General features: G+C 40.9%; 1 protein-coding gene across 1 annotated transcript in view; it reads right to left on the reverse strand.

Annotated features, from left to right (window-relative positions):
* The window catches only part of STIM2 (stromal interaction molecule 2), a 150161-nt gene extending 138270 nt beyond the window's left edge, over positions 1 to 11891 (reverse strand). Inside the window, exon 1 of the mRNA XM_081083047.1 lies at positions 11369 to 11891. Within this exon, the coding sequence (XP_080939173.1) occupies positions 11369 to 11762 (394 nt within the window). The 5' untranslated portion in view covers positions 11763 to 11891. The remainder of the gene's footprint in view (positions 1 to 11368) is intronic.
* Positions 11892 to 14221: the final 2330 nt, after the last annotated feature.

Consider the following 14221-nt stretch of genomic DNA (forward strand, 5'->3'; position numbering starts at 1 on the left):
AATGCGAGGATAGTGTAAGGAGCCTCTGGGACAGCTTCAGGCGTACCAACATCAGAATTATAGGGGTGCCAGAAGATGAGAGAGAGCAAGATATTAAAAACCTATTTGAAGAAATCATGACAGAAAACTTCCCTCACCTGGTGAAAGAAATGGACTTACAGGTCCAAGAAGCGCGGAGAACCCCAAACAAAAGGAATCCAAAGAGGACCACACCAAGACACATCATAATTAAAATGCCAAGAGCAAAAGATAAAGAGAGAATCTTAAAAACAGCAAGAGAAAGAAACTCAGTTACCTACAAGGGAGTACCCATACGACTGTCAGCTGATTTCTCAACAGAAACTTTGCAGGCCAGAAGGGAGTGGCAAGAAATATTCAAAGTGATGAATACCAAGAACCTACAACCAAGATTACTTTATCCAGCAAAGCTATCATTCAGAATTGAAGGTCAGATAAAGAGCTTCACAGATAAGGAAAAGCTAAAGGAGTTCATCACCACCAAATCAGGATTACATGAAATGCTGAAAGGTATCCTTTAAGAAGAGGAAGAGGAAGAAAAAGGTAAAGATACAAATTATGAACAACAAATATGCATCTATCAACAAGTGAATCTAAGAATCAAGTGAATAAATAATCCGATGAACAGAATGAACTGGTGATTATAATAGAATGAGGGACATAGAAAGGGAATGGACTGACTATTCTTGGGGGGGAAAGGGGTGTCGGAGATGCGGGAAGAGACTGGACAAAAATCGTGCACCTATGGATGAGGACAGTGGGTGGGGAGTGATTGCGGATGGTGGGGCGGGAACTGGGAGGAGGGGAGTTATGGGGGGAAAAAGGGGAACAAATGTAATAATCTGAACAATAAAGATTTAATTAAAAAAAAAAAAAAGACACGAAGGGCTATGCTTCTCAAAAATTATATCCCATCTTTAAGGAATATTCATTTTAAAAAGCACAAATAGTAATTCCCCATGTATTGATACCATCTTTTAAAAAGTCATTTGTCTTAAGTCCTAGGAATTATATAATTTAAATGATTTTTTAAGATGTCAGGCATTTAGAGGGAGACTTGACTTGGTGTGGTGATCACACAATACAGTGTACATATGATGTGTTGTGGAATTGTGCACCTGAAACCTGTATAATTTTGTTAACCAGTGTCACCTCACTGAATTGAATAAAAAGGAAACAGTATTAAAAAAAAAAAAAAAAAAAAGATGTCAGGCATTTAATAGTAAAATTTTAAAAAAGAAAAACTGGTTATTTACCAACGATAAATGAAGAAGGAACTCGTATAGTTCCTTAGTCAATAAAAATATAGAATTTAACATTAATCAGAATGTGTAATTCTGCTATTTCTCCAGCTCATTTCCTAATTCAACCGATTACACCCTGTGCTTTCTTATATCTTGCACTGGAGAATTGTTAAAGTATAAACTATTTGAAAGAAATCCTAAACCTCCGTTACGTACAGTACTAACCTGTTATGGGGATGATGATACTGCACAAGAATTCTGTAAGGTTAAATGAGATAAAATACCTGGCATAAATTTGAATCCCACAGGCAAATATGAATGTTGGTGCCCTACAAGCGGGCTGACCATTGACTCTGCCTTATGTGGTAATTCACAATCTCCACCTAGCATTCTCAAAGGCCAGTGTCTTTGATAAATGCCACTCCCCACTCAGCTTCCTCCTCTCATACCACTATACTTTTCCCTATCTGACGAACTCTTGCACATTTCAGCGAGTACAGTTACGCTGGGGGAAACTCTTCATTAATAACCCACCTCTTAGCTATTGTAAATCGTGCTGCTATGAACACAGGGGTACAGATATCCTTTCTGATTGGTGTTTCTGGTTTCTTGGGATATAGTCCTAGATGAACAAGAATAGATTCAAAGACAAATGGCAGGGGAGGTAGGGGTTAGAGAGCAACCAAAGGACTTGTATGCATGCATATTAGCGTAACCAATGGACACAGACACTGGGGCAGTGGGGGCTTGCCCGGGGTAGGAATGGGGGGGATGTCAAGCGGGGGGTGGGGGGGGAGACATATGTAAAACTTTAGACAATAAATAAATTAAAAAATAAATAAAAACCCACCTCTTCACTTCAAAGTTAGGAACTCCTCTTTGTAATTCTATACACCTACACCACAATGCCTCATCATCCTTTAAGTGGGTATACCAAGTGTATCCTCTTGGAATATAAAGCAGGGTCAATATCTTACTGATCTTGAAATCCCAAAGACCTAACTTAGTTATTGGCACATAACAGTTACTGAAGTTTTTTGTTTACTGGTTTTTTATTTGTTTGTTTGTTAATGAAGAATAAAAGTGATACAAAAGAGAGAAAAAAACTACATTTATTTATATCATACCTTGTTCCAAAGAAGGGAGAAGGGAGGATTATTCTTAATACTACAAATATATAACAAGAAATTCCTAATATTCTGAGAGAGCCCTGGACGGTGTGCTAAGTGGTTAGAGCTTCAACCCAGGCACTGAAGGATAGCAGGTTCGATTCCTGGTCAAGGGCACATACCTGGGTTGCAGGTTTAATCCCTGGCCGGGTTGGGGCATGTGCAGAAGGCAACCAATTGATGTGTCTCTCTCATGTCAATGTTTCTCTCTCTCTCTCTCTTTCTCTCTCAACTCCTCTCCCATCCTCCCTTTCTTCCACTCTCTCTAAAAAAATCAATGGGAAAAATATCCTCGGGTAAGGATTAAACAATATCTATTTTGTTTAACAGATATATTTTGGTTAATCCTCACCAGAAGTTATGGTTTTTCATTATTTTTTAGAGAGAGAGGAAGAGAAAGAGATAAAGAAACATTGATGTGAGAGAAAAACACCCATTGGTTGCCTACCATAGACACAACTGGGAATGGAACCTGAAACCCAGGCACGTGCCCTGACTGGGAATCGAACCCACAACCTTCTGGCATACTAGACCACGCTCCAACCAACTGAGCCACCTGGCCAAAGTAGAAGGAGCTGCTCAAGGTGACACACAGTAAGGAAACAGACGGAAAATCATATACTTGTCATTAATGTTTTGAAAAATTGTATAGAGATTTATCACTAGAAAATAGGAATAAAAAAGAGGAGGGATTAAGATTATCTATTACTCAACATCATATATTTTTTAAAAGAAAGGAAAACAGTGGAAAGAAAACATGAGCACAATAACGTGAACCTGTAAAATGTACAGTGTGTGAATAGCAGGTAAAAATTTCAAATAAAGGTTTAAAAAACCTTTTTTACTTATTGAGAATCATTTAAGAAACTACTACAAATCATTTCCATTACTCTAGGGGTTGTGATAAGGTAGTTTAATATTTTTTAATCACTTAAATACGATATTCACTCCAAGTATTTTTAAAATTAAAAACCCAGTACTTAATTCAGTAAAGTAGTTTTGAAGTGTTTCAGTTCCCTATAATGGCAAGCTCTGGAAGATCAGAGAGAGAGGCATAGAAAGAAAGTGAAAAGACTAGAAGAAAAAGAGTAAGTTACACAGAGGCCAAGATCCATAAACACACATGAAGACAAATTCACTGGGACAGACACTGGCACTTAGGTTCTGAGATGAATGTCAATCCAGGTAAACTGTTCTTCTCATACTCTGTGGTTCCCTAGTCCTGGGAAAATGGGGGGTGCAGAGGAGAGGAGGTGCTACCAATATCTTAAGAAAACACTGAATAAGCCACTATTAAACATTCTAAAACTAATTTTAGCTTTAATTTTAAGCTGTTTCACTTAGACAATACAGCTGAAGAAGGCAAAAAGAAAGGAAATTACTCTCAGGTCTGCAGCCATGATGGTTATGCAGTAACCTCGAGGGCCAAATGAAATAAAGCCAAAATTCAAATCAATCATTGGCTTGGGGTGCCCTCTCGCCAATACAGAACTTTCCTAGTAATGAAGTTCTCTGAGGAGGAAATGTTCAGCTAGATGAGGAACACTAGACGGAGGAGAGAATCACAGTTAAAAGCAAGCAGCAAGAACGAAACCAGTCAAGAGAATAGTTACTAAAGGTAGGATTAGAAAGTGTCAACAAGGATTAAATACCTAATACCTACTAACATAAAGATCTAGAAGGATAAGGAAAAGAACAAATCAATTAGATTATCTACAGATCAAGCTTGAAATTCAAAAGTTAATTCTGAAACAAATAATATGCCAGTACTCTGACACGTCATTCAACTCTGATGCATTATAATGTTAGTCAAATGAGGAAACTGTTATCCTTTATTAAGGAACATTCATTTTTATATATGGAATACTACAAAACTCTATATAAACAACTTTATAAATCACCTCATAAGTCCAATCATACACAAAAGTAATTTTTATATAAAATAGGCACATTTAAAATAAGAAAGACACCACAACAGTGTTTCTTCTTGCATATTCTCAAGGGCTTGTACCGATTTAAGTCATTTTACAAACTCCAGGTGTTTAAAATTAAAAGGTAATTTTTGTTTCTTAAACTTCTCATAGATTCCTTTCAAATCTAACAATAAAATGTTATAAAGTTTCCTCTAGACATTTTCATAGCCAATGCATTATTTAAACTACCAAAACCTCTACTCCGATAAAGCTTCCCTATCTGGCCTCTTTTTTTAAATCTCTATTATCTCCTCACTTCCATCTACCCAGACCTTTCTCAAACACAGAGTCATGACATTCATGCCCTTGTTCCAAAACCAAAGTACTTCTTAAACCCTGACAGAATAATAGATTTAGAACTCAAGTTTAGGAATAAAACACTCTGAAATGTCAAAATACCTTTCAAGCCTTTTGTTTTACCTTAAAAATTAAAATAAATTTACAGTCTCCATCATATATGCATTTTTAGTATTGGTAAACATACAAAATATTTTGTTATTATTGATTAAATATGTAATGTTTCTTTCCCAAATAATCTAGTAAAATGAATATGCCAAGAAAATGCATCATAATTTTCCTGTGGCTTTCCCTACTCCCAAGCACATGGTTAAGTACCCAATTTTAGCCTTAGCACAATACTGACAGTAATAGTTTAATAAATATAACTATTATTTCAATATCTAGGGAATAAATTAGGGAATATTAAAGCCCTTGGTAATCTGGCCTGAACCTTCTTTCACCTTGCATTTCTCATTACTCTATATACACCCTGTGCTTAACTAAAAAATAAAAAGCTAAAAAAAAATCCATCTATTAATTTTCTCCTTATCCTTCTTATGCCTCCTCCTAGAAAGCCCTTTCACTCATCTCCTCAAGAAGCTGTATCCACACATCAAGGTCCAGCTCAAATCCAACCATCCTCCAAGTAATCTTCCCTAATAGCCTTCCTTTCTCAAAAATTTTGCACTCGCCGAGACCGGTTTGGCTCAGTGGATGGAGCGTCGGCTTGCGGACTGAAGGGTCCCAGGTTCGATTCCGGTCGGGGGCGTGTGCCTGGGTTGCGGGCACATCCCCAGGGGGAGATGTGCAGGAGGCAGCTGATCGATGTTTCTCTCTCATCGATGTTTCTGACTCTATCTCTCTCCCTTCCTCTCTGTAGAATATCAATAAAATATATTAAAAAAAAAAATTTGCAGTCCATCATGATACTAACCAGTCTGTCTCATTATGTTTAGTTGTGTGTATAAGGATGCATACAACATACCAGCTAAGAATCAAAGCTTTGGAATCAGAGAAACTCAGGTCAACATCTGACTCTGCAATTTACTAAGCATGACCTTGGGCAAATTATTTAAGAAGCATCCTGCACTGGCTTTGTCTGTTTTATGAAAATAGCCACTATCAGGGTTAATCTCAGAATAAAAAACAGTGATGGGTATAAAGCACTTAGCACAATACTGACAGTAATAGTTTAATAAATATAACTATTATTCCCAATATGCAGACCCATGTCATACTCATTTTTGTATTCTTTTCCATGTAGTGTTTTGCATGTGCTTAATAATTTCTTGGTTGATGAAATCTGATCAATTCAGAACTAATCGCCTAGACCAGGGTTGGGCAAACTTTTTGACTCAAGGGCCACAATGGGTTCTTAAACTGGACCGGAGGGCCGGAACAAAAGCATGGATGGAGTGTTTGTGTGAACTAATATAAATTCAAAGTAAACATCATTACATAAAAGGGTACAGTCTTTTTTTTTTTAGTTTTATTCATTTCAAACTGGCCGGATCTGGCCCGCGGGCCGTAGTTTCCCCACGGCTGGCCTAGACAGATCTTAATTAGATCCAAATTCTAGTGAATATCAAAAATGGCTCACTTATCATATTATTAGCAGTTAATTTTAACATTAGCTTAACCATTTTATACTTTAGCTACCATATACATAAATACAGAACCCAAAGCATCATTTTGAAAGTATTCCACATTGCATTATTATCATGAGTAGGCCAATATGGAAAATGCCTGACATAGTTACATAAAAGTCTAAATCTAAACACATTAGCAAGTGTCCAAAGCAAGCCTTTAGCAAATTAAAGAATTCCCATGTGGATCCTACTATTTTAAAGTTACACTAAATCCTGAATCCATTTTTCCAACTGACCCTGTGAGTTGTTCCTGTGCCAGGGGATTCCCAACAGAGACGAAGCAGTTCTGCCATGGTATTCTCAAGGAGAGTACCAAGGTATGATCTGGAAACCCGATCAACAAGATTCCTACTAATTCTTAAATGTACACAATAGGCTCTATCAAAATGGATGAGTAGATTCTTTATCCCTAAAATTAGCAACAGCAAAACAAAAGCAAATAAACAGAAACCTACAGCAATGCCAAAGACTGATGAAGAAAGGGACCATGATAACTACAGGGAAGGAAAAAGAAGATACAGCAGAAAACCTAGCCATCAAAAGGCAACTTCAGGAAATCATAAGCTAAATTCAGAAAGAGAAACTTCAGCCCTGACTGGCGGTTCAGTTGGTTGGAGCGTCATCCCGTATACCAAAAGGTGGTAGGTTCAATTCCTGGTCAGGGCACAAGCCTAGGTTTTGGGTTTGATCCCTGGTCAGGGCTCAGACAGGAGGCAACCTATCAATGTTTCTCTCTCTCAAACCAATTTTTAAAAAGATCCTACCCTAGCAGGTTTGGCTCAGTGGATAAACTGGATAAAACATTGGCCCATGGACTGAAAGGTTCTGGGTTCGATTCTGATCAAGGGCACATACCTCAAGTGCACGCTCCTCCCCAGCCCTAGTCCCAGCATATGTGGGAGGCAACCAATTGATGTGTCTGTCACATCAATGTTTCTCTCTCTCTGTCTCTCCCCCTTCCTTCCACTCTCTCTAAAAATCATTGGATAAATATCCTTGGGTGAGGATTAACAACAACAAATATATATATTTGTTGATTTAAAAAATAAAAGAAAAACTTCACTAGAGGAGGAAAAGCAGCTTTACTATAGTACTATGTGAACTACACTGAGTTTACTGTCACACTGTAAACATTAACAAATGTGTTCATCCTAAAATATTCCTCAAAGCAACATATATAAACTACAGTAAAAAAAAAAAAAAAAAAAATTTAAAAAATGACATTTGCTGTTTAAATGTTAGGGATGCAAGATGAGATCATTAAAAGTAAAGCTTAAAATATTTCCAGTGACAATCATGTTCATGTGAGATATTTTCATCTAAATTAATGAAAACCTACAACACATGTGTTTAATACTAGTGAATACAGTGGCTCTTCTAAACTTCTTTGAAACTGAGAATAATTATTTTAAATTTTCATTGAAATTTTAATACTTCCAAAAGACATGTTTTAAAATGTTTTTTAAATTAATGATATTATAGTTAAGATAAAACTGTTATATAGGCACTAAATAAGGTCGCATTCATGCATTTAAAAAAAATGATAGAAGCAAATATTTCCAAAGTTATTATTTGTTTTAAAAAAATATGAAACAAGTAGTTCCATATAAGAAAATTTTAACATTTAAGTTGTTCTGCATATTTTGCAATAATAAAGAAATGTCCTGTATATATGCGATATATTTATATATTTGTGAGTATGTGCGTGTATGTGTGTGTGTGTGTTTGTGTGTGTGTGTGTGTGATGTGTATGTATTATACACATATTTTTGGGTGTCCCAAAAATATGTATACAAACTTTAACAGCTGATTCTATTACATTTTGAAAATGAAATGCATTTTAATAAACACCACCTTTATAATTATTCAAAGTATTGAATAATTTTTTTTCTTGCCCTTTCATAAACTATTTCTCAAGGACCAAATCTGATGAGATCAATTCCTCCTCACTAGGATCAACTCATTGATTCTAAATCTGTTAGGCAAAAAAAGAAAAACATATAGTAACCAGTAACCAATAAATTATTAAAGCACTGCTTTACATCACAAGCAATAAACTCTCAGTCAGCAATCCCTAATCTGCCTTAAATTTTAATTACTTTCGAAGAAAGAGCCCTAATACATATAATTTAAGCCCTTATTACACAGCACGATAAATATTGATTTCCCCTTATCAAAATATATGCACACTGAATCACAAAAAGGTAATATAAAAAAGAAAAGGAAATGTAAGCATTCATTAAGACAGCAGATCTGTTTACTTTGATGATTTCTCATAATAGCTCTATAAGAACACTTGCTTGCTTAAAACTAAGTATGCGATGATTTAAAGGAAATTTATTCTTAAAATACACTAAAGGTCTGAAGTAAAACTTTTGAGAGGCAAAACTTTAGTAGAAAAGAATGTTTTCTAAATTTTATTAATGAGGCAAACTCCAATTTAAGGTTCTAAAGGTCAGTATTAAAAATACCAATCTTCAGAGGAAGAGACAAGATAAAGTGATTTTGGCTGTCATTTTCAGAGCTATTCAGAATAATCACAGCTAAATAACAACTTTAATATGGAGCCAAAGAGATAATTTCTCTCAGAATTCTTTCAAGAATTTGCCATTTTCAAAATTCCCATGAAGCTTAGTTTTATTACTGGTGCTCTCTACTCTACTGCTATCCATTAACACTGCCTAGAATAAGATAACAGTATTTTTTAAGTTCAGACTATGGGTCTACTTCCTGAAGTGTACAACATTAATAATTGTGTTCTGGGTGTAGCACAACATTTACCAATGGAAGCCATAAAAGAAAGCACTATTCACACAATCAGAAGACTAGGAAGGAACCTGACAGAGACCATACAGTTCAAAGAAACGTTTAATGAGCTCTTTCTTGATCGCAGACTCGCAATCTGCCTTTTCCAGAAACCAGTACTATGGACTATACTTACATAAACTTATTAAAATGACCCCAATTTAATTTGTACATTGTACAGTTTACCTTAAACTTTAAATGGACATGTTTAATTTGCTAAAAATCTATCTTCTACCAAAGGGAAAGAACAAGAACATTACAAATAGATTCCAGGGTTAATATTATTTTAGTACACTTATTTTAAAGCACTATAGTACAACCTCACTTTGTGCGATATGTCAAACTTTTTAACCAGTATCAGCCTTCCTTTTTCACAATGCCACAAATATCCCAGAAATTTAAGTCTTCAAAAGGAAAGATTATAAACAGTTTATTAAAATAAAATTCCATCGGAAGTCTTGATATAATCTACATAGTATACAACAGATATACTGTTAGTGATTCATAAATACTAAGTTTTCTGAATCACGTGTCCTTCTACCAACTACATGTCAACAAAACACCCAATTACTTTTTTAATCTAACTTTTCTGCTCAAGAAACCAAGAGCCCAACCCCTATAGCTCCTAGAAGCTCAAATATCTGTTTCCCTGCCTTCCTGCGTGAGGCATTAAACCTTCACATTATATTTTTATCCTGCAGCTTTCCTAATAAGCATTATTCTTCACCACATTTTTATTTGCCACATTTTTATCTGGAGGATAAAGACTATTCAAGCATTAAGACTATCCCATCTATCCTCTCACTCAAACTATAACTATGCACCTAATACTGATCATTCTATAATCATTTCACCCGAATTACCCAGTGATAGGTTTGACGTTAAGTCCCATTCAAAGGGGCTTGATACGTTTCAGGGTAGAGCAAGCTAAAGATTCTCATCATTATATTCCAGACATTACAGCTCCCAAAAAGCTTGAGAAGTTCACCAACGCCCTCCTCTCTCCTCTCTGGAATAGTAAACATCCTGTCACAGAATCCGGAGAATAGTGGCTTTGCTCTGGAGAGCAGAGCAAACACTGCTCAGAGCAGCTGTTAGGAACTTTCAGATGGCTGCGGGACTAGCCCTTCAGTTACATTAATGATGTCATCTTGTTCTGCTTTCCTTTCTCCTTGTCAGTCCTGCAATTAATGCAGAAAGCCTACTTTTAAAAATAAAGTACAGAAGAAGAAGAAAAAAAAAACATTCGCTACACTACTTCTCCAAAAAAAATCATTTTCAGATCCTTACCACATTACTTCATCCACAATGTATCAGTTATACGGGACACTGGAAGGCTGACAAGGCCTCAATTTCTACCCAGACTGACCAATCCTGTTTGCAAGTTTTCAATCATCTCGAGAACGTTCTATGTTTACAAGGTGCTGGCGCGTCTATCAGGAGAACCGTGCTGCTCACAGGCGAGCCCTGGATATCCTGCGCTCGACCGACTGTAGGTGCCTTTCTGGTTACTGCTGCGCTTTCTGCACCCTCCGTCACCCGGCGAGGCTCCCACCAGCAGACACTTGCCCGTCTTTTAAAACACACACACACACACACACACACACACACACACACACACACACACACACACACGGCAGGCTTGGAGGTTTCCTCATTCTGATACGGAACCACGAATCCCACTAGGTATTGTGACTCTCAAAGAATCCTTCAGCAGCCTCCCCTGGGACGTCGAGCTCAACGGGGCTTGGAACCCCCAAACTCGCTGCCAGCTGCCTTTGCAAAGGCAGCACCAGAAGCAGGCTCCATACCGCAGTGCCGCTGTGGACTTTTTCTAGCAGCTTAAAAAAAAAAAAAAAAAAAAAAAAATCAGCCCAGCACCCTGCAGACCCTGCCGGCTCTTCTGCAGCGCGGAAGGCAGCTCCGCAGGGCTCAGCAAGGGTCCCCGGGGAGCCCGGCTTCAGGGCGGAGAGGCGAGTGCCCTGGAGAGGCTCTGTCGGAAGCGGGGTGCCGGGGGGGGGGGTTAAGGGGGGTAAGGGAAAGGCGTCCGAGTGAAGGGGCCCGCGACGGAGCAGCGGCCAGGACACTGGCGCCTGGGCGTTCGGCTCGGCATCGCGCACTGGCCGGGGCCGTCGGATAGCGGGCGCCCGGGGGCCCCTCCCGAGAATGGGGATCCCGCAACGACGGGCTGAGCACCCACCCCCGACCCCCCGCCGCCTCCCGGCCCTCACCTGTCATGAGCGCCGGGCTGTCGCCCGCAGCCGAGGCGGGAGAGGAGGCGGCGGCCGCGGCAGAGCTCGACGCGCGCCTCCCACGGAGGTTCCTGGGCACCAGCTCGCATCCGTCCGCCGCGCCGGCCACCAGCAGCCCGAGCACCAGCAGCGCAGCCCAGCGCCGCCGCCGCAGCCAGCCCGAGGCCGGGCCGGGATGAGGGCGCGGAGGAGGAGGAGCGGGGAGCCATCGCGGCGGCGCCTCGACCGCCGGCCACTCGCTCCCTCCTCGCGAAGCCGCCGCCTGCGACTCCTCGGGCCGCCCCCGCCGCCTCAGACTCCAGCTCCCGGCGGACGCCAGCCTGGTCCCCTCGGCACCGGCGGCCTGCGGAGCCCGGGTCCCGGCGGCGTGCATTGGTTCCGGTTATGGAAGAAAAAAAAGTGAGGGGCAGAGCGGTGCGGCGTCTCCGGCCGCGCGCGACACCCGCGCTGCTGCGGCAGCGAGACCAAGACCCGCTGCTCTGGCGCCTCCGAACACCAGCCCAGCGTCCGAGCCGCCGCCGCCGCCGCGGCGCATCCCCCCGCCCCCTCCGGCCCGCGCTTGTCGTAGTACCACAGGCGGCCGGCGCCTCCACCCCACACACTTGCTCGCATACCAATCCCCCGCCTCCTTCAGGGCTGCTCCGCGCAGGCGCGGCGCGGCTCCACTGCGCCTCCACTGCGCCTGCGCGGCACCCAGCCCCGCCCCCGAGGGCGTTCCCCGGGGAACCAGAGTGCCGCGGGATGGTTTCTAATGATTTAGCTGAGCTGCTAAAATGGGGGGTCGGGGGAAGACGGGCACGCCCTCCTCCCCCCCCCATTCAAGCCCCCGCTGCGATAGCCGGGAAGTCAGGGGGGCAGGGGGGAATCCAGGGAATGTCTGGAAGAGTACGGATATTCCAGATCGTTTAGATGAGTTATAGCCCCTGTAGACCGCAGCAAAAATCATTGCATGGGTCCTGAGCACCTGGGAATCGGAAACAGCATCAGGGGAAACGTAATCTGTAAAACATAATTTCCATACAGGTGGGGCTTCCAGGAGGCTAGCAATGTAGAAGTGGAGGTTAGACTAGCCTAGCGTTTTATTGACATGTCAACACTGTAAAGGCTTGCCAATGTGCTAGGCGCTGTTCTAAGCGCTTTACAGATTTACACATTATACCTCCTAGGTTGAGTGGTGGTATCCTTGTTATCAGACGCATTCACGAAGGAGGAAACAAAGGGCCAGAAATGTTAAATAACTCACACACACACACACACACACACACACACACACACATACAGCTGGTTAATGGGAGACATTTAGCACCACTGCATGGAAATATTGAAAGGGATTTATTGTAGCCTCTGACTCTCCTATAATCAAACATTACCTGAACTCATTCATGATCTCCCTACCCCCACCTCACCCACGGGGCCTTTGCTGAGGGTTGAATAGGTTGACAGAAGAAAGGTGGTTCAGCCTTGACTTGGCTTCACCTACCTCGAATGCAGCACCACTGTGGACATGTGATGATGCACAGTTCAGAAAAGAATCAAGATTTCTTTGAGGCTAACCAATCTTTCCACAGTTATTTCTTGACAGACTTCTTGGAGACATGATGTTCAGGTGGCAATTCTTTATAGGGCAACAGGGAGATTATATTTCCCCTGCTGAAAGGCACAGTCTTTAAATCACACTTGCTGAGTGTGCACCGAAAGGACATGATTCTGCTAGAGAACCGGGAAAATATAAAGAAAATAATGAGCAATGTCTCCAGAAGGCAACATTTCATTCACTTCATACTTACTGAGTGCCTAGCATGTGCCAGGCAGGTTACTGAGTAGTGAGGATTCAACCAGGAATAAGAAAAGTACTTGAAAAGTCTTTTGCTAGTAAGTCAGCACTCGGCTATATAAGTTAGACAACACAGCCCCTATCTGGGGAATCTTACAATCTTGCTTAGGAGATAAAACTTACACCCATTAAACAATTAGAGGCTAATACAAAGTAGTAATCAGTTGTTAAATTGGGTAGATAAACTGTGTTATAGCAGTGACAGCAGTATAAAACCACGAACAAATTAACAAGTAATGGAGACCAACCTTCTTTTAAACCATCATGACCAGAGGTGTTCTTCTTTCTCTCTTAGAAAGATAGGGAGGATGTTGACAACAAGAGGGTACTGGATTTGGGGTTAAGTGTTTATTACTCTCACCATTGTAGCCACAAAGGGCACAGGGAACCTGCAAGCACTGGAGAAACCTTTCTCATTCTCCACCTCCTTTCATCTCTGACATCCGTACAGAAGTTTCTGTGAAATGAGTGCCCAGAATGTGTCTTCTCACTGAACAGAGGTATCACTGTGCATCTAGCACAAACGTTACTGCATAAAAGAGAAAGCCCATTGCTTTGGAAGGCAAGCCTAGCTCTGGAATTACAGATGCATCTATTTGCAAGCCAAACAGGAAAGGTTCCCTTTAAGGAAATCACTTCCCTTTCTTCTCAGGCTCCCTCTCCCACTTTCAAGCCTTTAATTTATTTTCCCTGCTTCCCAGAAGCTCCCTTCTCTCCTTTCCACTTTCCACTTTAAGCCCCTTTTCCTTGCCACCCTTCTGTCTCGCACAGCCTGGGTTATACCTCTGAACACCCAAAGTTCACGATTTGCCATGCGTTTACAGAACGTCTTTACTGTCTAATTTTCATGACTTCAAGCGTCTGGTGGGCAGCTTCGAATTTTGCAATCAGGCAAACCTAGTGGAAATGGCAACTCCACCCCTTTTCATCTGTGTGACCTGCAGAAAAACTGATCTGTCCTCGGTTTCCAGCAGGGAACTTGGGGATCGTGTAATAAT

This window comes from Myotis nattereri, assembly GCF_964212035.1.
Source record: "Myotis nattereri genome assembly, chromosome: 1".
Taxonomy (NCBI): Eukaryota; Metazoa; Chordata; class Mammalia; order Chiroptera; family Vespertilionidae; genus Myotis; species Myotis nattereri.